We start from the raw sequence: 22409 nt of genomic DNA, 5'->3' as shown, positions 1-22409 counted from the left end.
AGGGGCAGCTCTCTCCTCTCCCTGCCCACTAACCCAGCCACACTGGAACAAAAGTTAGCAGCCAGAAAAGAGGCAGGTTGGCCAACTGCTTTCTGCTGAAACTCAGTTATGAAAAAGTCTACAACTTATCTCCATCACTGCTTCCTACAGCATTCCTGAACCTTCTTCATTTGAGCTCCAACTCCGAGCAGACAGCATCTATCCTCTGTCACCACCTGGCATGGCATGTGGTGTTACAGCCTCCCAAATCTTGATGTGCACCAGGATAACTCATCTCCCTTACTCCTGGTTTTTATAGGTGTTTATCTTTAAACAAGTCCTGTCTCTCAGCAGGACCCAAACATGTCAAAAGCATGAGAAAGCGACATGACAGCAGCCTCTGTTTCCTTCTCAGCCTTGCAGGGTTTGAATTTCTTAAGCCATATAATGCTTTCTTTGAAGGCAGGGCTCTGGGTATTTGCAAGAAAAGGTAGATGCTATCAGACAACTTGGCCCTGAGCATTTCTCTAACACCATGACATCACCTAGCATCGCCTGCTTCAAATGGGAAAGGGCTGACTCACAGGGGTAGGACAGACAAGTTCTCACTGCAACAGATCGAGACTCAGGCAGAAAGCAGGGAGAGCAGAAGGTGAGAGAATGGCAGCTCCCTCTCATGAATTAAGGCAGCTTCTCTGTGCTAGGTTCTTTCAGGCAGAAACACTTGGCACTGATTTGTCCCATTGGAAAAACCTCCAAACAGCAGCATAATTCTAAACACCAATCAAACTCTTTAGCCTCTTCTTTCCTCCCACCCATCTCCTCTCAGGTCACTAATCTGCTCCTCATCTTCAGTGCTTCATGCCCACATGCTTTTTGAGTTGTTTTTCCTGCTGCTCTATCCACCAATTGCATTTGCCTTAGACACAGTGAAACATATGGGAGGGAAGGGAGAAATTATTGGCAAGTTTCACTTTGCAGTGGAACAGAATTTCCTTTATGCATTTATTTATAAAATCCCATTAGAAAAGTAACAGCTCTAAGCACAAACTCTCAGAGCTGCTGTGTTCAGTCCCTCTGAGCTGTTGGAGGGTAGCAGAGCCCTGCAGAGGGACCTGGCCAGGCTGCATGGGTGGGCAGAGGCCAATGGGATGAGACTGAACAAGGCCAAGTGCAGGGTTCTGCACTTTGGCCACAACAACCCCAAGCAGCACTGCAGGCTGGAGACAGAGTGGCTGAGAGCAGCCAGGCAGAGAGGGAGCTGAAGGTGCTGGGAGAGAGGAGCTGAAGATGAGCCAACAGTGTGCCCAGGTGGGCAAGAGAACCAATGGCACATTCCAATGCCAATCACTCTCTCTGACAACAACTTCCTCCTCACATCCAGCCTAGACCTCTCCTGACACAGCTTGAGGCAGTGTCCCCTTCTTCTGTTGCTGCTTGCCTGGCAGCAGAGCCCAACCCCACCTGGCTACAGCCTCCCTTCAGGGAGCTGCAGACAGCAATGAGCTCTGCCCTGAGCCTCCTCTTCTGCAGGCTGCACACCCCCAGCTCCCTCAGCCTCTCCTCACAGGGCTGTGCTCCAGGCCCCTCCCCAGCCTTGCTGCCCTTCTCCAAACACCTTCCAGCACCTCAACATCTCCCTTCAATGGAGGAGCCCAGAACTGGACACAGCACTCAAGGTGTGGCCTGAGGAGTGCTGAGCACAGGGGCAGAATATCCTCCCTCGTCCTACTGGCCACACCAGTGACCACCCTTGCTTCCAAACTCTGCCCTCCACTCACTTTAGCACCAGTACTTCTGACAGGGGGCAGATCACATGGGCTGGTACCAAAATGTTTCACTCCATTAGCAGCCAAGAATAGTATCAAGTCACAGAACCCCCCCAGACACTGCCCCATCTCTGCCTTACAGCTGCAAGATGCATTGCTGTAAGACTGGTGGAGAAGGCCAAAGGAGGAGAGCAACTGGACAGAAAAGAAGAGCAACCTCCAGCTTGTGCCTCTCTAACCCTGCACACCGCTGGCCTTCTAGGGATGTGTGTCCTCTGTGTGGACTCTGACGCTGGAAGTTATCAGTTCATTTGCTCCTGGATCCTCCTCTTTAAATCCCTGTCAAAGAGACTTTAGAGGACTGACAGAAGAGAGCAACTCTGCCTAATGCCATCACTGCATGCAGTGGATTTTATGCTTTCCAAGCCATCAGAGAAAATCCACCTTTCAATCGAGTCTAGCTGACAATCCATGCCAACACTGGCAGGGTGGAGAGGGGGATCTGCTTCTAAAGAGAAGGCAGCTTTGCTGTATATGATATCATGTCTTAAACTGAAGTTGTAGGGATTAATTACAGCTAAATTCCCTGGCTTTCCCAGAACAGCAGCATCTCCCTTACACTGTGAGAGTAAGTACCCTCAGCCCACACTCAGCAAAAGCACCAAGCTAGGAAAGACAAATATATTACCTACAGCAAGGAGGTCTTTGCATTACAGAACTTGAAACAAAGATGGTTACAAACAGTGCTCAAAGCAACAGGTACTTTATCACATGGAGGCATTACTCAACATGCTTATGCTGACTGAGCTGCTTCTCAAAGGCAAGCTGCAACCCTCTGAAAACAGGCATTTGTACCAAAACTCAAACCAGACTGGGTGCACATCACAATGACTCGAGGAGCAGCAGCATCCACATCTGTTACAGCTGATGAGCAGCAGCAGACTTTCCTGTAACTCATGAAGTTATCATAGAATCAACCAGGTTGGAAGAGACCTCCAAGCTCATCCAGTCCAACCTAGCACCCAGCCCTGGCCAATCAACCAGACCATGGCACTAAGTGCCTCATGTGCCAGTGGAATGGGCTGCCCAGGGAGGTGATGGAGTCACTGTCCCTGGAGGTGTTGAAGCCAAGCCTGGCTGAGGCACTTAGTGCCATGGTCTGGTTGATTGGCCAGGGCTGGGTGCTAGGTTGGCCTGGCTGAGCTTGGAGGTCTCTTCCAACTGGGTTGACTCTATGATTCTATGATCTCCAGGGATGGCAACTCCACCACCTCTTGGGCAGCCCACTCAGGAGCTCTAACATCCAAAGCTTTGCTATCTCTGTGATTTTGTGGTGCTGCCTCTCAGGCAGAACAGACAGCACAGCACGACAGATACAACCAATGAACTCAACCCAGCTATGGGAGAAGGAAAATGAAGTTAAAAACATAGAATCACAAAAGCCTGCCACAGCCTTAAGTACAGGGCAACCCATTTTTCACTCAGTTTAGTTCTCCTGCTGTGCTGCTGCGGAATAAAGCAGAGTGTGATGTTTAATGAAAACAAGCAAGAGACTTTACAAACAGTTAGGAAGAACTGTGGGTGAGAGATTTGCTTGCCTCATGCACAATCCATTCCCAGCAAGAATCACCAGCCAACACTGAACAAGCACAAACAGGCCAAAGGGGGCACTGAGATGGTCAGAAAGGACCAAGTTTTCCAGTTTTCTGAAGGACAAAGCCTCTATTCACTGCAGTAACACTGAAACAGCTGTAAGATTGGCTGCCATTAGCAGAGATTCTTCATGTGCTAATCATGATTTGTGATTCTATGACTGCCACTAGCAGGGATTCTTCACGTGGATGCACTAGCAAGGATTCTGACTGTCTGCATTGAGCACCTCTGGGCTCTGCTCATACCAACATGACTGGCTGCTGCCCCATCTGCAGGTAAGGGATGTGTGCATAAAGGCAAGGTTCTCCAAAGCTGATCCATCTGAGAGTTTTGTATCACATTTAAAGCCTCCAGTTTATTTGAAACAGAGGCAGAAACAGGTATTTGAGTCCATATTGAATCACAGAATCAGTCAGGGTTGGAAGGGACCACAAGGAGCAGCCAGTTCCAACCCCCCTGCCATGCCCAGGGACACCCTACCCTAGAGCAGCCTGGCCACAGCCTCAGCCAGCCTGGCCTGAAACACCTCCAGCCATGGGGCCTCAACCACCTCCCTGGGCAACCCATTCCAGCCTCTCACCACTTTCAGGCTCAACAACTTCCTCCTTACCTCCACTCTGACTCTCCCCACCTCCAGATTTGCTCCATTCCCCCCAGTCCTGTCCCTCCCTGATAACCTAAAAAGTCCCTCCCCAGCTTTTTTGTAGGCCCCCTTCAGATCCTGGAAGGCCACAAGAAGGTCACCTGAGAGCCTCCTCTGCTCCAGCCTGCACAGCCCCAACTCTTTCAGTCTGTGCTCACAGCAGAGGTGCTTAGCCTGAACTTTCTGTCAGCTGTTGAGAGCAGTAAGAGTTTTCAATCCTGTGTCAGCATTGCATTATAAAATAAACAGCTTCTAACATTAGACTCGAGTCAGCCCCCAAACCACCTATCTGCCAGCTGAACAATAAATCTCCTTCCCTGCATGGAGATGCTGCCAAGTGCCTCTGGCTGAGGAGGGATTATTTCGGGAGCCTCGCTGGACCTTACCTGTCATCAGCACTGCGGAGAGATGGGAGCCGGAAACTCGTGTTCCTGTCCAGCTTTGACTGACTCTTTGTCCTCTTGATGGACCCTTTCAGACGTTTGCTGAAGAAGCCCTAAAAGGAGAAGTTGCAGAAGTGAAGCAGGGAAGCTGATGCCAGTCAGAGATCAATTGATGCGCTGTGGCTGACTCCAAACTCAGCAGCGAGTCCTGCTGACAGTGCCTGCAGAACGAGCTGCAGTGGGACTCCTCTGAGCAGCAAGAGAGGCAGGGCAGGATCACCAGTGACTGTTCCACTATCTGATAGCTTCAAATGGCAGTAATTAACACTACTCCCATTACAGGTGCAATGCAACGAATTACAACTACTGTACAAGAGACCCAACCCCCCCACAATTATCACTTAATAGGGAGTAGTCTTGAGACAGCAGTGTTTGGTCCTGCCTCTCCTTTGCACAGAGTGGGTTTAATTCTTGGGCACGTTAAGAGTACAAAATCATAGAATCACAAAGTCAACCAGGGTGGAAGAGATCTCCAAAATCATCCAGGCCAACCTAGCACCCAGCCCTGGCCAACCAACCAGACCATGGCACTAAGTGCCTCAGCCAGGCTTGGCTTCAACACCCCCAGGGACAGCGACTCCACCACCTCCCTGGGCAGCCCATTCCAATGCCAATCACTCTCTCTGACAACAACTTCCTCCTAACATCCAGCCTAGACCTCCCCTGGCACAACTTGAGACTGTGTCCCCTTCTTCTGTTGCTGCTTGCCTGGCAGCAGAGCCCAACCCCACCTGGCTACAGCCTCTGTTCAGGTAGTTGTAGCCAGCAATGAGCTCTGCCCTGAGCCTCCTCTTCTCCAGGGGAAAATGTCTTTTATTGTAAGCTTCTATTGCATCCAGGCTTTCCTTTTTCACTCCAATAGAGCACATGAAGTCTTACACTAATTTCAATAGACTCTGTGCTAGTTTGAGCCTAGCTGGGATGTTCTGGTGACAAGAATTAGATGCCAGGCTGTGAAAAGGAAACAATGCTGAGGTCTGCTGCACTCATAGGCTTGCTGAGATGGATAAGAACAAGAACACAAACATAGGTAACAGAGTCTCTCTCTGGCTCTTGGGCTGAACTTCTCTCTCTAACCTAACTTGCTGCCTGCCTAATCCTTCTGCTTCCTAACCCCCCTGGCTGACTCTCCAAACTCACCTTAAACATCAGGCAAAGTCTGGGGTAAGGTAGAGGGGTTGGAGAAGGTGTTAGGGTGGTTGGGAGCCCCTCCTGGGGGCTCTGGTTGCTGGGAGGGCTGCTGTGTTTCTGTATTACTTTTCAACTTGTCTGTTTCTGTCTCTAGCTGTAGAGATTATAAACACCTGCTCGGATATTGTGCTAAGACAGAAATACAAAGCTCCATTCAGTTTTCCAGAGCAGCTGAGTCTGCTCTGGGTGATCTTCTGAAGTGTGGGGAGGCAGGTAACACCCAAACCATCAGAGTCTCACTGGCCAGAATGCAAAACTCCAAAAGACTTCACCTCCTAGTGACTCCAGATACCAGCTCACCTCAAAAATCTATCTAGGACCTTAAAATACTGAACCCTCAAGGAACCTGTCTTCTGAACTACCATCATTCATCGACCACACACCAAAGGCAGGAGAGTTGAGAGAGCCTCTGGGGATCTGGCCAGCCTCCTGCTTGATGTGGGTGTACTACCAATAACAGCTCATCCCACTTTGACTTTGTCTGGTGAAGTCTCTGGTGACAGAGGTTTTGCCACCTCTCTCAGTTCAGTGTTGCATCACCCTTCTAGTGAGAGAAATTTTCCTTGTGTTCAACGAGAACCTCCCAGGCAGCAATCTGCAGCTGCTGCCTCAGTGTAGCATCTGCCAGCACGGGGAACAAGTTTGGCTCCATCATCTTTGTAATGCTTCTCTCCAGTGCAGCAGGCTGCCTTGTGTCACCCCCTTCACCTTTTGTAAGGCAGATAGACAAATCCTCAGCCTCTCCTCACAGTTTTCTCCCTGTTGGTATCAGCAAGAGCTGCTGATGTGGAACAGGAGTGTGTATGATGAGGTGCACTTGTAAATGGGATCTCACAGAATACTTCAACTCCTGCATGTTGGATTCTCTCCTGCAGTCCTTTACATTAACTTTGAGCACCTTAAACCATATTGTGTCCAAATACTTCCAGGGCCGGCAGACATAAGTGCACAAATGCTCTTTGGCATGATCAAAGCAACCCCAGAGGTTCTTAATCCAATAGGATTAAGCAATGTTTTAGTGCCTGAATCTGCCCTGCTCCTTCACAGAACAGATGCACGAAGCCACCGCACCCTGGGCACTGCTGTTGGGAGGCTCCCTGCACTTGAGTGAGTGCATGTGGTGGGTATAGGTTGGTAGGGTTTGATCACAGTGAATGTTCTTTTGGTGTGGATTCGACCAGCAGATCTACAGCTGGACTTTAGCAGAGGTCTGGTGAGACTGACACCCAGCTGGGACTGGCCCTCCCTCCCATCACCCGCATTTTGCTAGGCTGGAAGTCGAGTGCAGCTGCTTCCAAACACCCTCACAGGGCAAGCTTCCACAAGCTGTTTGGGACAGGTGACAGATGTTGCCCACATCTGCCTTCTGTACTACAGATATCAGCAAACTGGAGACCAACAAGGTCTCCTGTTCTTTCCTGTGCAGAACACTGACAAAGCAGGAGTGTTTTACCAGCTCCAGGTGACTCAGTCTGGCTGAAGTAAAAGGTAAGGAAGAAAATCTCCACTTTGAGGGTGACAGAGCTCTGGAGCAGGCTGCCCAGGGAGGTTGTGGAGTTTCCTTCTCCAGAGAGATTCCAAACCCACACATATGTGATCCTGTATGATTTACTCTAGGAGATCCTGTTCTAGCAGGGGGGTTGGACTAGATGATCCTCAGAGGTCCCTTCCAACTCCTGCCATTCTGTGTGCATACAGGACTTGTCCATCTCTCAGACTCCTCAGAATCAGATCATCACAAAAGATCAGCCTGAAGAATCTCCTATGTCTTTTGCTGCTTTGGGCAGAAAGTGAGGTGTAGTGATTGAACAGGGTGCTGCTTAACTAGGCTTCCTTTCCCATGGAAAGCTGGGCCAGGAGATCTCTTGAGACTCCTTCCAACTTGTGCTGCTCTGTGAGTCTACATTATTCACAGGAAAGGGCTCTCACTCTCTTCTCATCGGCGGTGCTGGGTTAATAGTTGGAAAAGTTGCTTCAAACAGCAAAGCCCAGGTTCAAGGCAGGCTGCAAGCACTTCCAGACCAACTCTCCAGTCTCACCTTTGCCTCTATCTTCCCTCCTTTCACTGCTCCCTTGGAAAGCAGCTGTAGCCTCCTCCTCCAAACAAGCACACCCTTCTACCTTTCCTCATTATGTTACTCTCGGTCCCTTTACATTTACTTTGTTCCTCTTCTTTCACACAGCTCCCTTCTTTATGCACGCTGGTATCAGGATTCTCCTTCTCCTCACACTCCTCCTTTTGTTTCTTTTAACCAACAGCCAAGTGAGTGCTGCTAAATGGTCAAGTGAGGAGCAAATCCACACCCATAGCATCTTCAGCACATACAAGATGACTTGCTTCCTCTTCCACTGAGATTTGGATGGTGATGTGCTATTGAAAGCCTGTTCATACCTGATAGTAGCATTAGGGTGACAGAATCACACAATAGTCTGGCTTGGAAGGGATCTTTAGAGGTCACCTGGCCTGACCCTCCTGCAGTCAGCAGGGACATCTTCAACTAGAGTGGGCTGCTCAGAGTCCCAGCCAACCTAGCCTGGAATGTTTCCAGGTGTGGGGCACCTATCTGCTCCCTGGGCAACCTGTGCCAGTATTTCACTACTCTCACTGTCAAAATTATCTTCCTTCTATCCAGTCTAAACCTCCCCTCTTCTGGCTCAGGATCCTTCCAGCACAGGCAGATCATCCTCTCCCAAATACCCGTGTAGGAACAACCTGTTCACACGCACCAGAGCCTGACACTTGCCTGTCCTCAGGCTACACAGAGAAAATGGGATGCCCTGTGGGATGGCTCTGCAGGGGACAATCTGATGAGGGAATCTGTTTTCAGCACCTGAGGCAGAGCCACATTTAAAGGCTGCCCTGCCATGTCTGAGGCTTGCCAGCCAGCAGGCTCCTCAGGGGTGAAAGCTGCTGCATGCTCCTGAAATAGGAAAGAGAAGTAGAAGAGGCACGGCCTGGTGTCTAGGTACTGCCAAAACCCCCACAAATCTGCACAGCATGCTGGGGTAAAAGGCACTGTGAGAAGGAGAGAAGTGGGTTTAGCTGTGTGTGCCACTCAAACTCTCCCCACGTTCCTGCCCTTCTCTAGCTCCTGGGGGTGAAAAAGTGCCTCTGAAAGCACCCTGCAAGCACTAGATGCTCTTGGGCTTCTCGTAGGGCCACGGCTGGAATCCAAGCAGAGGATATACAGCATTTTCAAAGTCACTTTCAGATCTTCTGACCTCTCAGCATAAAAGGTAACAGACCCAACTACAGCCATTCAGATCTGGTGGGCCCTGGCTGCGCTCCAGCACCTCTCAGCCTACTCAGATTGCAAGCACAAAATAACATGGGTTTTTTTTTCCTCCCCTTAAGGGCAAAGAAGACAAAGCTGACCCAATTTCAGCAGGGGTCCAAAAGTATTTCTACTGAACCATTCCAAATCCCACTTAGAGAGGAAGCATGGATATTCATGTCCCTGTGCATCCAGGCTTTGCAACTGGCTTTCCTTTCACAGTGGTGAAACATGTTCTGGGGTTAATTGAACAGAATCTAGTCCCTAATGAAATAAATATGCTGTCTGGGGTTGAATAAGGCTATCCAGAGCTGAGTGTACCAAAATCAATGAAAATGCTGGGCTGAGAAGATGCTTAAAGACAAAAACTATTCAAACCGGGACTGTGCTTATTGGTCGTTCCCCAAAGACCTGCAAGGCGTTTGCAGCGTTTGCTCCCTGCACCCTGCTGGCAGCACATGCAGGGGCCAAGGCTTACAGATGGACAGCTTGGGAGCAGCGGGACAAACTCCCGTGCCAGAGCCGAGCAGGGCTTGCCGACTTCTGCTTGCCAAAGGAAACGCTTTTACACCCGAGTGCAGATCCAAAGGAGAGGTGGTGATGAGAAGTAAACTTCCACCTGCAACAACAGCACCTAACTGACAGGAGGAGGAGGGGGCTTCTCTTTTCTGCCTTTTCTTCTTTCTTCTAGAGAGGAGAAGTCTCTGCCAATGTAACAGCTGTAGCTGGTACCATTAAAAAGACAAAAGCACCCTGACTTCCTTTCTTACTGTCTAAGTATGGCTCTTAAATGCTTCTTTCCACACAAAATGCACTGCTGTTTGCTCCCTAAAGCCCTGGTCTAGAGCTACCTGCAGGGAGGCTGTAGCCAGGTGGGGTTGGGCTCTGCTGCCAGGCAAGCAGCAACAGAAGAAGGGGACAGAGTCTCAAGTTGTGCCAGGGGAGGTCTAGGCTGGATGTTAGGAGGAAGTTGTTGTCAGAGAGAGTGATTGGAATTGGAATGGGCTGCCTAGGGAGGTGGTGGAGTTGCCATCCCTGAAGGTGTTGAAGCCAAGCCTGGCTGAGGCATTTAGTGCCATGGTCTGGTTGCTTGGCCAGGGCTGGGTGCTAGGTTGGCCTGGCTGAGCTTGGAGCTCTCTTCCGACCTGCTTGATTCTATGACTCTATTCTGTGATTCTAAATGGAACCAATCTCTGAGCTTTAAAGAATCATCATGGGCTGTTATTAACAACGGTGGGAATTTTACTGCTTAAACAGACACCCTCAGACAAAGAAGATGTAAACTCTCCAACCAAACTGTCAGAAATTTGGAGATTCTGTTCTTAATTTTAAAAAGGGTCAAAATATTTGGTGGGATGAATAAGCTAAGATCAGCATCGTGTAAATGCTGCATTTTAAGAGGAGTCCAGTGAGAGAATGAAGGTAGAAAAATCATAGAACCAACCAGGTTGGAAGAGAGCTCCAAACTCCTCCAGGCCAACCTAGCACCCAGCCCTGCCCAAGCAACCAGACCATGGCACTAAGTGCCTCAGCCAGGCTTTGCTTCAACACCTCCAGGGATGGCTACTCCACCACCTCCCTGGGCAGCCCATTCCAATGTCAATCACTCTCTCTGACAACAACTTCCTCCTAACATCCAGCCTAGACCTGCCCTGGCACAACTTGAGACCCTGTCCCCTTCTTCTGTTGCTGCTTGCCTGGCAGCAGAGCCCAACCCCACCTGGCTACAGCCTCCCTTCATAATTGTGCCTTAATCCCTTAAAAGACAGATTTGATGGTCCACACCTAATGGAATAAAGCTTGGCACAAATTCCCCTCAGAACCACAAGTTTAGGGGACCAGAGATGAGAAAGAGAGGTGGGGGACAGTGGGACCACTCAAACAGACACTCAGTCAGGCATGTGGAATAGATTCAGAGCAGGTTCATCATCTCAGCCAAAGGCATCAAACACTGAGCTAAGAAATCCCAGAGATAGAGCATCTAAAAATAATGCAACCCCACTGGGAATTTGATCCATCTCATGTGGAAGTTAAGCAACTCATCCCTCTTGCTCTGCCAAGAAGAAATGGCCACAGGAGAAGCGCTAAGTTCAGCAGGCAGAGCCTGTGGCTTCCCTCCACAGTTGCACAGGGAAGGTACAGAAACTCTGACCCCAAGTATCCTGCACCTGGGCTGGTGGCTGCTCAGGGCAGGGCTGGCTTTAGGAGATGCTCACTCTGTTTCACAGATGACAGCTGTCTGTCTGTCCCTAACCTCAGCAGAGCACCATGAGAACTGGCCAGCATGTCCAAAGGCAGTGCCAGCACCAACTACTCAACTCCTTGTCCGTGGCTCCCTACAGACCCACTGATTTCTTCACTTTGGGGAGAACAGCTCATGCATAATAGATGATGATTGTCTTGTTAATTCAGCCATGAGCTGGCAGGGCCACGTAACTAGACCCCAGGTTATCCATCAATAAAGTGCAGTGGGACTAGGGGAAGTTTCAGAGCACAGACCCCAGAGGCAGAAGGGGTGACAGCCCTAGAGGCAGCGCTGCAGCTTGCAGGACCACTTCCCTGGGCGAGGTCTTCCTGGGGACAAACACGCTGCCTTTTGGAGGCCTGCAACACAGCCTGAGCACTCACAACTCTCAGTGAGCAGCACTGATGCATTATTTACAACAGCAGGTGGGGAACTTCATTTACAGAATGCTGAGACTTGTTCTCTCGGAGGGGAAGGCCTGGATGGGTACAAAGATAACCCCCAAGTGACTGTGGCTGACAGCAGAGCTGCCTCCCAGCCGCTGTGTGCGTTAGTACATGAGGCACTTTAGCTCTTACACTGCTCACAAGCAGCTACCAAGGAAAAAACCCATCACTGCCAAGTGTAAATGCTCTCCTGTGCCAGTAATGCTGTAAAGCTGTGGGAAGCAAAGGAGCAGGGGAAGATAGCCAGGTTGTAAACTGGGAAGATCCAATGAGTAGGATATTCCAGTGACTAGGAGCAAACTTGGTGAAGTTTACTATCCCCTGCAGAACAACAACACAACACCAATGTAACTGGCAAGGAGGTGGAGAAGTTTGCTTCTGAGCCCAGCAACCCTCCTTATTAAAATACCAGCCACGAGTGCACAGCTGAACCACTGCTGGAAACAACTCTACACACACCTTGGTGGTAATGTAAGCAGGGAGGCAGTGACTTACAGCAGTCAAATTCCACTGTCAGCTCCCTGCAAACGCCTGGCACTTTGTCACTGAAGGGGCGGTTTGTGCACAGGCAGAGAAGAATAAACCCCTGTTTGAATGTATCAACAGAGGATAAAGCACAATAAAAGTGAAGTGGCATTACATAAATCTGCCAGAGCTTTCACACTAATGCACCACTCTCTTCTGATCTTCTCATCCCAGCAAGAAAACTACCACACAATCAAACTCCAGAAGTATAAACTGATTACAGGCAGGCAAGAGGGGGATTTACAAACGCTGGGTTTTAAAGACCAACTCTTTCAGAAACAAAAGCAAGAAGGGATTAGAGATGCATAAAACAAATAGAAAGGAAATTAACTAAGCTCCTCCTGCACCCTGTTATGTAAGAAAAACGAGGCAGAATTTACCATGAGAGGCAGCACATTTGATTGTCAGGAGACCTTTCCTAATGCCCTCTCTAAACCAGCCCCTACAATTCTCTACCACAAGATATTATACAGAGAAAAATTTTCAGCAAGATTAAAAAAGGATTATGTGTTTATATAAGGAAGAATAACATATGTAGCTGCATTAGTCAGGTTTAAAAATAACAAGAGTGAGCAATTATCATGCTTCAGGACACAAGCTGATCAACAGCAAGGATCAGGAAGATATTTTTCCCCTGATGGGACAAGCACTGCAGATTTGGCCAGATAACAATTTCAACTTTCCAGTGAAAAATTGTCTGCAGTCACAGGAGGGCTGGAGAATAGGATGAACAAGTTTAAAAACAGTACTAAGAAAAGCAAGGAAATGGAGCAGCAGATCTGGATCCAGCTCTGGAGCCCCCATTCCAAGAGGGATGTGGAGATGCTGGAGTGTGTCCAGAGCAGGGCCAGGAGGATGCTCGGAGGCTGCAGCAGCTCTGCTGTGAGCACAGACTGAAAGAGTTGGGGCTGTGCAGTCTGCTGAAGAGGAGGCTCCCAGGTGACCTTCTTGTGGCCTTCCAGGATCTGAAGGGGGCTACAAAAAAGCTGGGGAGGGACTTTCTAGGCAATGGAGCAAAGCTGGAGGAGGCGAGATTCAGCCTGGGTGTGAGGAGGAAGTTGTTGAGCATGAGAGTGGTGAGAGGCTGGAATGGGTTGCCCAGGGAGGTGGTTGAGGCCCCATGGCTGGAGGTGCTTAAGGCCAGGCTGGCTGAGGCTGTGGCCAGGCTGCTCTAGGGTAGGGTGTCCCTGGGCATGGCAGGGGGCTTGGAACTGGCTGCTCCTTGTGGTGCCTTCCAACCCTGAACCTGTGATTCCAGCAGGTACCAGAGCAGGGATATGCTGGTGCTCCATCTACTAATAAAACGTTACAGTAAGACTGTGTTCTCTGGGCCACATGCAGCCAAAAGAACAAAAGGAATCAAATTCCCCAAGTCACTGGGACTTACACTGAAAAATTCATGAAGAAACAAGAGCTTCCTGATAGCTAGGGAGGGCTACATCAGCTTTTCAGATCCCAGTTCAGAAAGGTGTTAAGCATGGACACAACTGGGAGCTGTCCACATTAGGCTCTAGCACAAGAGCATCCTTAAAAGCCCCTGTGCAGGAACCCAGAAAGGCCAGATGCCTGTCAGGAGAACAAAACAGTGGTGATTAAAAACTGACAGCTCACCTGAGTCTATCAGAATGTTTAATCAAACAGCAGTTATCAGCTGTAGCTGGTGAAGTAGCCAGAGAAGTGAGGGCCTCCAGCCCACCCTGCCGTGATTCAAGCAGCTGTGGTTTTGACTTCTCCCTCATGTCAGGAAGCAGGCAATCATTTTTGTGACCCTGGCTCTTTAGTCCTCTGGCACACAGCCAGCAAGCAGTCCAGCACTTCAGGCCTTTGCCTTCTGATAACACAAGGTACATACTAATTAGAGCAATTAATGGTAATGAGCTTTGTCGAAGCCAGTGACACAAACCTGAGAACCTGCTGCAGGAGTACCTAAAAAGAGTAATTATGAGAAGTGCTAAGGTATCAAGGTGGAAAAAAGGGTCCAATGGGATGTGGTGGGGCTGGTGGCATGGCTGCTTCTGTTTGACAGCTTTGCTAAGGACCAGGAAGAAAAGTTAAACAGCACATTAATTACACTGAGCTATATTAAATTAAAAGGTGAAGCCAGGGCCAAGGGAGGACAGAGAAATAACACACAGGGTGGTGAGCAATTAGAAACTGATAACACACATTCCTGTGAACTTTAGCAGCAGAACTTGGAGAATCAACTGAAGAGAATTAAAAACAGAGGAGCAAGAAGAGTGACAGAAGGGCCAGAAGGCCTGATTTGCAGAGGATGCATTAATTAAACTCTGCACAACTTGACTAATGCATGATTTGGAGGTGAAGGACAGGAGGAGTCGGCACACATTTAAGCACCATTAAACCAAGAGTGACTGGAAATGTTTAAGGCTGCAAGTGTTTAAAAGCCAGAACCATTCATAGTTCCCCTACACTAACTGCAGGGAAATCAAAGCCTAATTTACATCAAACGTGAGGAAAAAAATGCTCCTGCTGTTGAGGTTTAGCAGATGACAAAGGATTCAGGATGGCAAAGGGATCAGGCCCAGCCAGCAGGGGTTTAGGAAGGGCAGGTCTTGCCTGACCAACCTGAGCTCCTTTTATGATCAGGTTCCTGCCTGGTGAGTGTGGGGCAGGCTGTGGATGGAGTCTGCCTGGACTGCAGCAAAGCCTTTGACACTGTCTGCCACAACAAGCTCCTGGCACAGCTGGCAGCTCCTGGCTTGTACAGAGTCACTCTGATACAGGTCAAGAATTGGCTGGAGGGCTGGGCCCAGAGAGTGGTGGGGAATGGTGCCACATCCAGCTGGCAGCTGGCACCAGTGGTGTGCCCCAAAGATCAGTGCTGGGCACAGTCCTGCTCAATATCTTTACTGATGATCTGGACAAGGGGATTGAGTCCAGCACCAGTCAGTTTGCAGATGACACCAAGCTAGGAGCAGCTGTGGAGCTGTTGGAGGGTAGCAGAGCCCTGCAGAGGGACCTGGCCAGGCTGGATGGGTGGACAGAAGCCAGTGGGATGAGACTGAACAAGGCCAAGTGCAGGGTTCTACACTTGGGCCACAATAACCCAAGCAGCACTGCAGGCTGGGGCCAGAGTGGCTGAGAGCAGCCAGGCAGAGAGGGAGCTGGGGGTGCTGGCAGAGAGGAGCTGAAGCTGAGGCAGCAGTGCCCAGGTGGGCAGCAGAGCCAATGGCATCCTGGGCTGGCTCAGGAGCAGTGTGGGCAGCAGGACAAGGGAGGTTCTTGTGCCCCTGTGCTCAGTACTGCTCAGGCCACCCCTTGAGTGCTGTGTCCAGCTCTGGGCTCCTGAATTCAAGAGAGATGTTGAGGTGCTGGAAGGTGTTTAGAGAAGGGCAGCAAGGCTGGGGAGGGGCCTGGACACAGCCCTGTGAGGAGAGGCTGAGGGAGCTGGGGGTGTGCAGCCTGCAGCAGAGGAGGCTCAGGGCAGAGCCTCCCCTGCAGGGAGGCTGTAGCCAGGTGGGGTTGGGCTCTGCTGCCAGGCAAGCAGCAACAGAAGAAGGGGACAGAGTCTCAAGTTGTGCCAGGGGAGGTCTAGGCTGGATGTTAGGAGGAAGTTGTTGTCAGAGAGAGTGATTGGCATTGGAATGGGCTGCCCAGGGAGGTGGTGGAGTCTCTGTGCCTGGAGGTATTCAAGAAAAGCCTGGCTGAGACACTTAGTGCCATGGTCTGGTTGCTTGGCCAGGGCTGGGTGCTAGGTTGGCCTGGATGATTTTGGAGGTCTCTTCCAACCTGGTTGATTCTGTGATGTCACAGAGCAGATGCATCCATCACCTAGCTCAAGACTGAAGTTTGATGCAGTGAACAAATCCACTCTGGCAGAAAGGTACTGTGAAGGTTACAAAGCCTACGAATGGTATTAGCCCAGAATGAAGATGGAGACAAGAGTTTGGTGAGCATCTCAAAGATAACCAGGCACTGATTTATGCCTCCTGACACAAAATGTGTAGAGCAGCAGGCAGCACACCCAAGCCATCACACCACAGGCAAACAACAAAGAGTTAAAGCAGATTCAAACAAACATGCACGGGTAGGAGCAGAAAGGGGAAGGACAAATGTTCATCTTAAAGGAGGGAGGACAGCTCTGAGCACAGGCAGTTTTTCATGGAGGGTGCCACAAGCCTCACACCACTGTAAATCAGAGATTCCACCTCTGCACTGGCAACGAGGTAGAATTAAAGATGTGTACTTGTATGCCACCAGGTCACACAGCCAGAGGAGATCAGCCCTGTCCTAACCTGGCAGCACGACGGCAGCGGAGCAGTGCTCAGGAGGAGCAACGATTTTGCTGACTGCATAAAAGATGAGGCTGGGCAGCCACGAGATCTCATCAAGCTCTGACCTTCACTTAGGCTGGCTGCATTGTCTTCTGTTCCATTTAGCAGTACTCTTAAAGAGCACAGAGGCAGGCAGCATTTCTATAGATCCAATTATATCCTCAGCTCAAAACGAAGCAAGGAAGGTGATCTGTAAGTAGCGCTCTTCCCATCGTACACGCACAGGGTGCCTATAAAAATCATTCTCTTCACTTCAAAGGTTGTGTTCTGGCTTTCCTGTCTTATTTGCACTTGTTTCTTTGCCTCTTCCTCATATTTTTTCTCCTAACAGCCAGCAGACTCGGATGAATCATGGATTTGTAATAGCAACTCTCTAACAACCCTACCCCAAAGAAGCAAAACCTGGCGAGCGCGAGGCGAGTCTGAAGAGCGGTTCAGAGACTTCTCTTTAGCCACTGCAGGACGTTTTAGGGCTCTGATAATCTATCCTGGCCCCTCCATTCCAACAGCAGAGCAATGGCAGGTTGCTGCAGCGCTACCAGGGCTCCACAGTGCAACAGCAGGGAAGGGGATGCACCGAGCCCAAGATGCTCTGCCAGGACATAGCGTGTGTGGGAAGGGACAAGCTGGTATCTCGCCCACCTATGCGTCACGGTGCCTGCTCCCAGCCGCTTCCGTCTGCCTTCCTATTTCTTCAGGCAAATAGTAGTCATTATTACAAGTGTGGCTTCCCCTACACAGGCAGGTCTGTAAGCAGCAGGCATCTGGCTGTGAGGAGGCACACACAAACACACATCCGTCTTCACCTCCGTTTTCCCACCTTTCCTGCCCTTCCATCCTCTCACCATATCCCTCCCAGACCCACGGAAAATTGTCAAGTAGCAGTTAACACAACTGAGCTTGGATGGAGACCAAAGCTTCACCTGCAGACAAGAATATGAGGGGAAATGGGGAAGCAAAAGAAAGGATAAGCACCAAGAGCTCTTATCTCCATAGGCATCTCAGTATCAGCAGAATCCTTTTTATTCCCCTTGGTAGGAGGTAACCAGAACAAACATGGTGCACATGCTGGCCCGGGTAAGGATTAGTCCTGAGAGAGTGAGAGCTTCTTTTTAAGTACTGAAATTATACTTCTCAGACACCAGTAAATTTAAACACACTTCTTTTCCTCTAGTGCACACACAGGAGATAGGGACCACAGGATATTAGGGGTTGGAAGGGACCCGAGGAGAGCATCAAGTCCAACCCCCCTGCCACAGCAGGGCCACACAATCTAGCACAGATCACACAGGAACACATCCAGACAGGCCTAGAAAAGGCTCCAGAGAAGGAGACTCCACAGCCTCTCTGGGCAGCCTGTGCCAGTGCTCTGGGACCCTTACAGGAAAGAAGTTCCCCCTTGTGTTGAGGTGGAACTTCTTATGCTGCAGCTTACACCCATTGATGCTTGTCCTATCCCAGGGAGCAGTGAGCAGAGCCTGTCCCCCACTCCTGACCTCCAGCCCTCAGATGTTTATAAACATTGATGAAATCCCCTCTCAGTCTTCTCCAGACTAAGCAGCCCCAGGTCCCTCAGCCTCTCCTCATCAGGCAGTGCTCCAGTCCCCTCATCATCCTTGTAGCTCTCCAGCAGATCCCTGTCCCACTTCAACTGGGGAGCCCAAAACTGAAGGCAGTACTCAAGATGAGGTCTCAGCAGGGCAGAGTAGAAGGAAAGGAGAACCTCCCTTAATGCAATTTTCCTGAGCAGTACCATGCCAGCCCCTTAAAATAAATCCATCAGTGACCACTGTCACTGAAGAGCTTGCTTAAAAAATGTCTTGCCAAGGAAATGTTTGCTTAAAGGCTGTTATGAATCAAAATTCCAGATGCTAAACAAATGCCAATTAGCAGTATTAAAAAAAACAGATGCCTTGCTCTGAGCAAGTACCACTGCCTGGTGTTTGAAAGGGAAAAACAGCCCTGCACAGAACATGCTGGAAGCCACTGTCCTATCGAGAAGACAGCTTTTAAATAGCTTTTGAGAATCCAACTTAAAAGAGCTGTAAAAGCAACTTATTATGAAGGTCTCAGCATAATTTTCCATCAGTATGGAAGAAGGTTAAGCTGTCCCCTGCCTTAAGCTGCTTTCTGTTAGAAATCTGCACAGTGAGAAGAGGTAAGGCACAGAGTCAGGTCCACGGAAAGAAGAACTGAGGCAGCACTACACCACAGCTGCCTGCAGCCTTCCAACCTGTGCTGTAGGTGTCAATGGCCTCTAAACCAAAAAGTTCTCTTCTTATTCTGGACATGGCAAGGAAGTTCTTCACCACCAGAGTGGTGAGAGCCTGGAATGGGTTTTCCAGGGAGGTGGCTGAGGAGGTGTTTGAGGCCAGGCTGGCTGAGGCTGTGGCCAGGCTGCTCTAGGGTAGGGTGTCCCTGGGCATGGCAGGGGGGTTGGAACTGGCTGCTCCTTGTGGTCCCTTCCAACCCTGACTGATTCTATCCTATGATTCATCTCCTTCCTATGCACAGTAAATCCCTGTCAAATAAAGATGACCTCACACACACACACACATTAAAAGACATTATAGACACCCTTTACAGCCTTCACTTGAAGCTCTTTTCAGCCCACTGATCTGAGACTTCCACAAGTCATCTCACCTACTTCTGAGAGCTGAGAAATTCCTACTATAAATCAAAAGGAAGGAAGATGATTCCTCCCCAGCTTATCACCCGCCCATTAGATGGGTGCCAATCCACAAGAAGTTAACAGGGTACTTTATTTCAGGAGCCTGGGAGGGAGCTCATCTGTATTCTTCAGCAATCCTGACTTCTAATTGCAGCTTGCTCTTTTAAACAGATCAGGAGTTGGCATGTTTTAAAACAGGCTGATCTCAGCCCCCACCTGCACTGCAACCTGCTCAGGAGACACAGCAGATAACTGGGATTTTCAGAGTAAAACCTACAGAGCCAGAAGCCTCAGACCTATAAGACAGACAGGAGGGGGCATTATGCTCCTGGGTATGCAGGTGGCCAGATGGCCAAAGAAGCATGATACCAGCTACACGTGGCACAAATAGCTGCTGAGCTTTTTGCTGGTTTATGCCCAAAAAGGACAGCCATGTACTGCTTCCTCAGCCCATTTGCCAGAGTCCTAAAAGCCCTAAGACACTGCCAGAGGAAAGGAGAAACATTCTGTGAGGTTCTTGTTTTGAAGCGGGGCAAGAGGCTAAGCAATGTTAAAGAGCTATTAGAGAAAGAGTACAACATTACATAAAAGATAAGATCCACATTAAAAAAAAACCTGCAAATTCGAGGAAGAAAGAAATAAGGAGCCACATAAAACAGATGATACAGATACTAATCAAACACTTCTGATACACAGCTTGCAGTTGTCAGACAAAGAGTGAGCCAATGCATGCACACATCTGAAGGCTAGGGCAGTTACTTATAGATGAAGTCAAAGAAGACAGAGAATTTCTGATGAGTGGAGACAAGAACAGGACTTCTGAAGGCTCTCAGAGTGCAGCAATCTTCCTGGGCTATGGGTTCAGCACAGAAATCTCACAACTTGACACAGCAGAATATTTTGGTGACAACTTCACATGCAACCTCTTCAAGACCCTTTTCCCATCAAGTGCTATCCAGAAAACAGGTCAATCAAGTGGCACAGGATAGATCATAGTCATGGAACAGCTGAGGTGGGAGGAAGGCCCCTGTGGAGATGGTCTAGTTCAACCACCTGCTCAAAGCTGGGTAAACTAGAGCAAGATACTTAGGACTATGTGTCCAGTCTGCTTTTGAAGGTTATCTCCAAAGATGGAGACTCTACAACCTTACCAGGCAATGTCTTCCAGAGGGAAAAAAAAAGGCTTTTATGCTTGAATGGATTTCCTGCATTTCAATTTGTGCTGACTGCCTCCTGCCCAAAAGCCTGGCTCCATCATCTTTATTACCTTCTATCAGCTATTTCCACACATGGTTAAGGTTTCCCTCAGAGCTCCCTCCTCTCCAGGCTAAGCACTATCTTCTGCTTTAACTGCTGCTTCAGGTCTTTTCTGAACTGAAGGGAAAATGCCATTCCTGGTCTTTCAACAGACATCACGAGTTCAAGTTTTGCAGAGGCTTTCTGACACGAAAGCCTTTACAAAAGAAACATTCTTCCCACTGAGGATAGTCAAACATCAGGAGAGGTTGTCCAGCAAGGCTGTGCAATCTGCATCCATGGAGGTTTTCAACACCTGTCTGGAGAATGCTCTGAGCAACCTGGTCAATCTGGGCACAGCTTTGAAGGGGGGCACAGACTTTCAGGGGTCTCTTCAAACTGTATTATCCTATGACTCTGACGAGGAGCCAAGTATGGACACTCAGTCATATGGACTCACTACTTCCTTGGTCCCTTTTCCTCTCCCAGTAAACCAGGGACTTACAGGTTGCTGTAACCACTATCTATTCTATACACTGACCAACCTTTAAACAGCTCTCATCAAATCCTTGACTATTAATCCTATTTTTAAAATGACATAGAGCCATTTAACCCCAAGCTTCACATATGCTGGGATCTGAAGTAAGGCAAGAGGAAGTGTGCCTAAAAGGCATGAGTCCCATCTCAAGCAAAACAAGAACATACACACTGAGGTATGGAAATGGCACTCACATGCATAGGTAACACACAACCCCCACAATGTTCACTGAGTAATTCCTCTCCCTGTTTCTAGACAGGTTTTAAAGCAGGCAGATTACTTAAGGGTGGTGTGAAAATACTTGCAATATTCAAGGGAGATGGTTTGAAACATGAACAAAGACTGTTAAAAGAATTACTGACAACCTCATTTTACCTTGAAGATTCTAATAACAGCAAGGCCTTTGTGCTCATGCATACACTGACCCAAAACTGACACAAGCAAGGAAATCCAGGCTCTAGCTGAAAATGCCTCACGCAGACTCACAGCCAACCAAGCTCAACAACAACAACTTAAGACCTAAAGAGCAATTAACACACCTGCAAACATTCTATCTGTGAAAGCCATTTCAGTTTCCTGTGCACTCCACTGGCACGAGGGAAAACCAACATGCTGTCACCAGGCTCAGAGGAACTTTCTTCCTGGTCAGAACTGAATATGCAATGCAATGCAATCCCTGGCGGCGACTTCAAAAGTATTTATATAGGTCGCTGCCCACACGAACACTGATGCTTCACTAGCTGCAGCTCTAGATCAAGGCAAGGGAAACAAGCAAGTTACAGATCTACCACGGATCTCATTGATAATACATGAGAGTTGATAGCAATACGTCTTGGGCAACTGGAAATGTTAACTAAATACTCTTCTTCCTCCTCCCATCCCTCTGCCTTGCCTCCCAGAGCTTAGCTGCACACTGTGATATTTTAATCTCCCCCTCCTATTCAAGGAGAAAATTCCTCCTTTGCAGGCAAGGCACACTTACTGGCACTTTGAAAGGAGAAGTATTTGAAGCATCCATGGAGTTGGTTTTCTCAGAGGTGCTGGTCCCGGAGATGCTCCGTCTGCGAGGAGATCTCTCTGCTGGGACCTCTGAGGAAGAGAAGAAAAAAGAAGGTGAATGGGTGCTGGGGGTGGGGAGTAGTTAGGTTTTCAGCTCTGACGCCTCAGCAAAGTTTCAAGTGTGTTAGTGAACTGCTGAATTACACTCTCCTATTTTCCTGGATCTTATCTACTCAGGCAATGACAGCAGCATTCCCACTGACAGATTCAAGGTTGTGGATCTGACTTGACTGTAGGCAATCAGAATGACAAACGCTGGTAAAGAGCAACATCCAAACGTATGCAGTATTCCATCCTCCTTGGTGAGAAGAGCTTTAATTAGCTCTTCTTTTTACACAAGCAACACAGTAATTAACAGATACCTAAAATCACCACCCAGGGAAGCTCAGTTTTAGTCACTGGCAGCTGAAGCCCACTTGACATAGGTCAAAGTTTGGTCTA

The 22409-nt window shown here is 49.0% G+C and overlaps 1 protein-coding gene across 5 annotated transcripts in view; it reads right to left on the bottom strand.

Annotated features, from left to right (window-relative positions):
* The window catches only part of RASAL2 (RAS protein activator like 2), a 243006-nt gene that overhangs the window by 43483 nt on the left and 177114 nt on the right, over nucleotides 1–22409 (bottom strand). For all 5 annotated transcript variants that reach the window (XM_064148132.1, XM_064148133.1, XM_064148134.1 and 2 more), the window contains exons 4-5: nucleotides 21892–21998; nucleotides 4431–4540 (exon numbers count right to left, since the gene is read on the bottom strand). In XM_064148132.1, the coding sequence (XP_064004202.1) occupies nucleotides 4431–4540; nucleotides 21892–21998 (217 nt within the window). The remainder of the gene's footprint in view (nucleotides 1–4430; nucleotides 4541–21891; nucleotides 21999–22409) is intronic.

Source organism: Pogoniulus pusillus, chromosome 8 (genome assembly GCF_015220805.1).
Source record: "Pogoniulus pusillus isolate bPogPus1 chromosome 8, bPogPus1.pri, whole genome shotgun sequence".
NCBI lineage: Eukaryota > Metazoa > Chordata > Aves > Piciformes > Lybiidae > Pogoniulus > Pogoniulus pusillus.
This window is presented reverse-complemented; position numbering and strand designations above follow the sequence as displayed.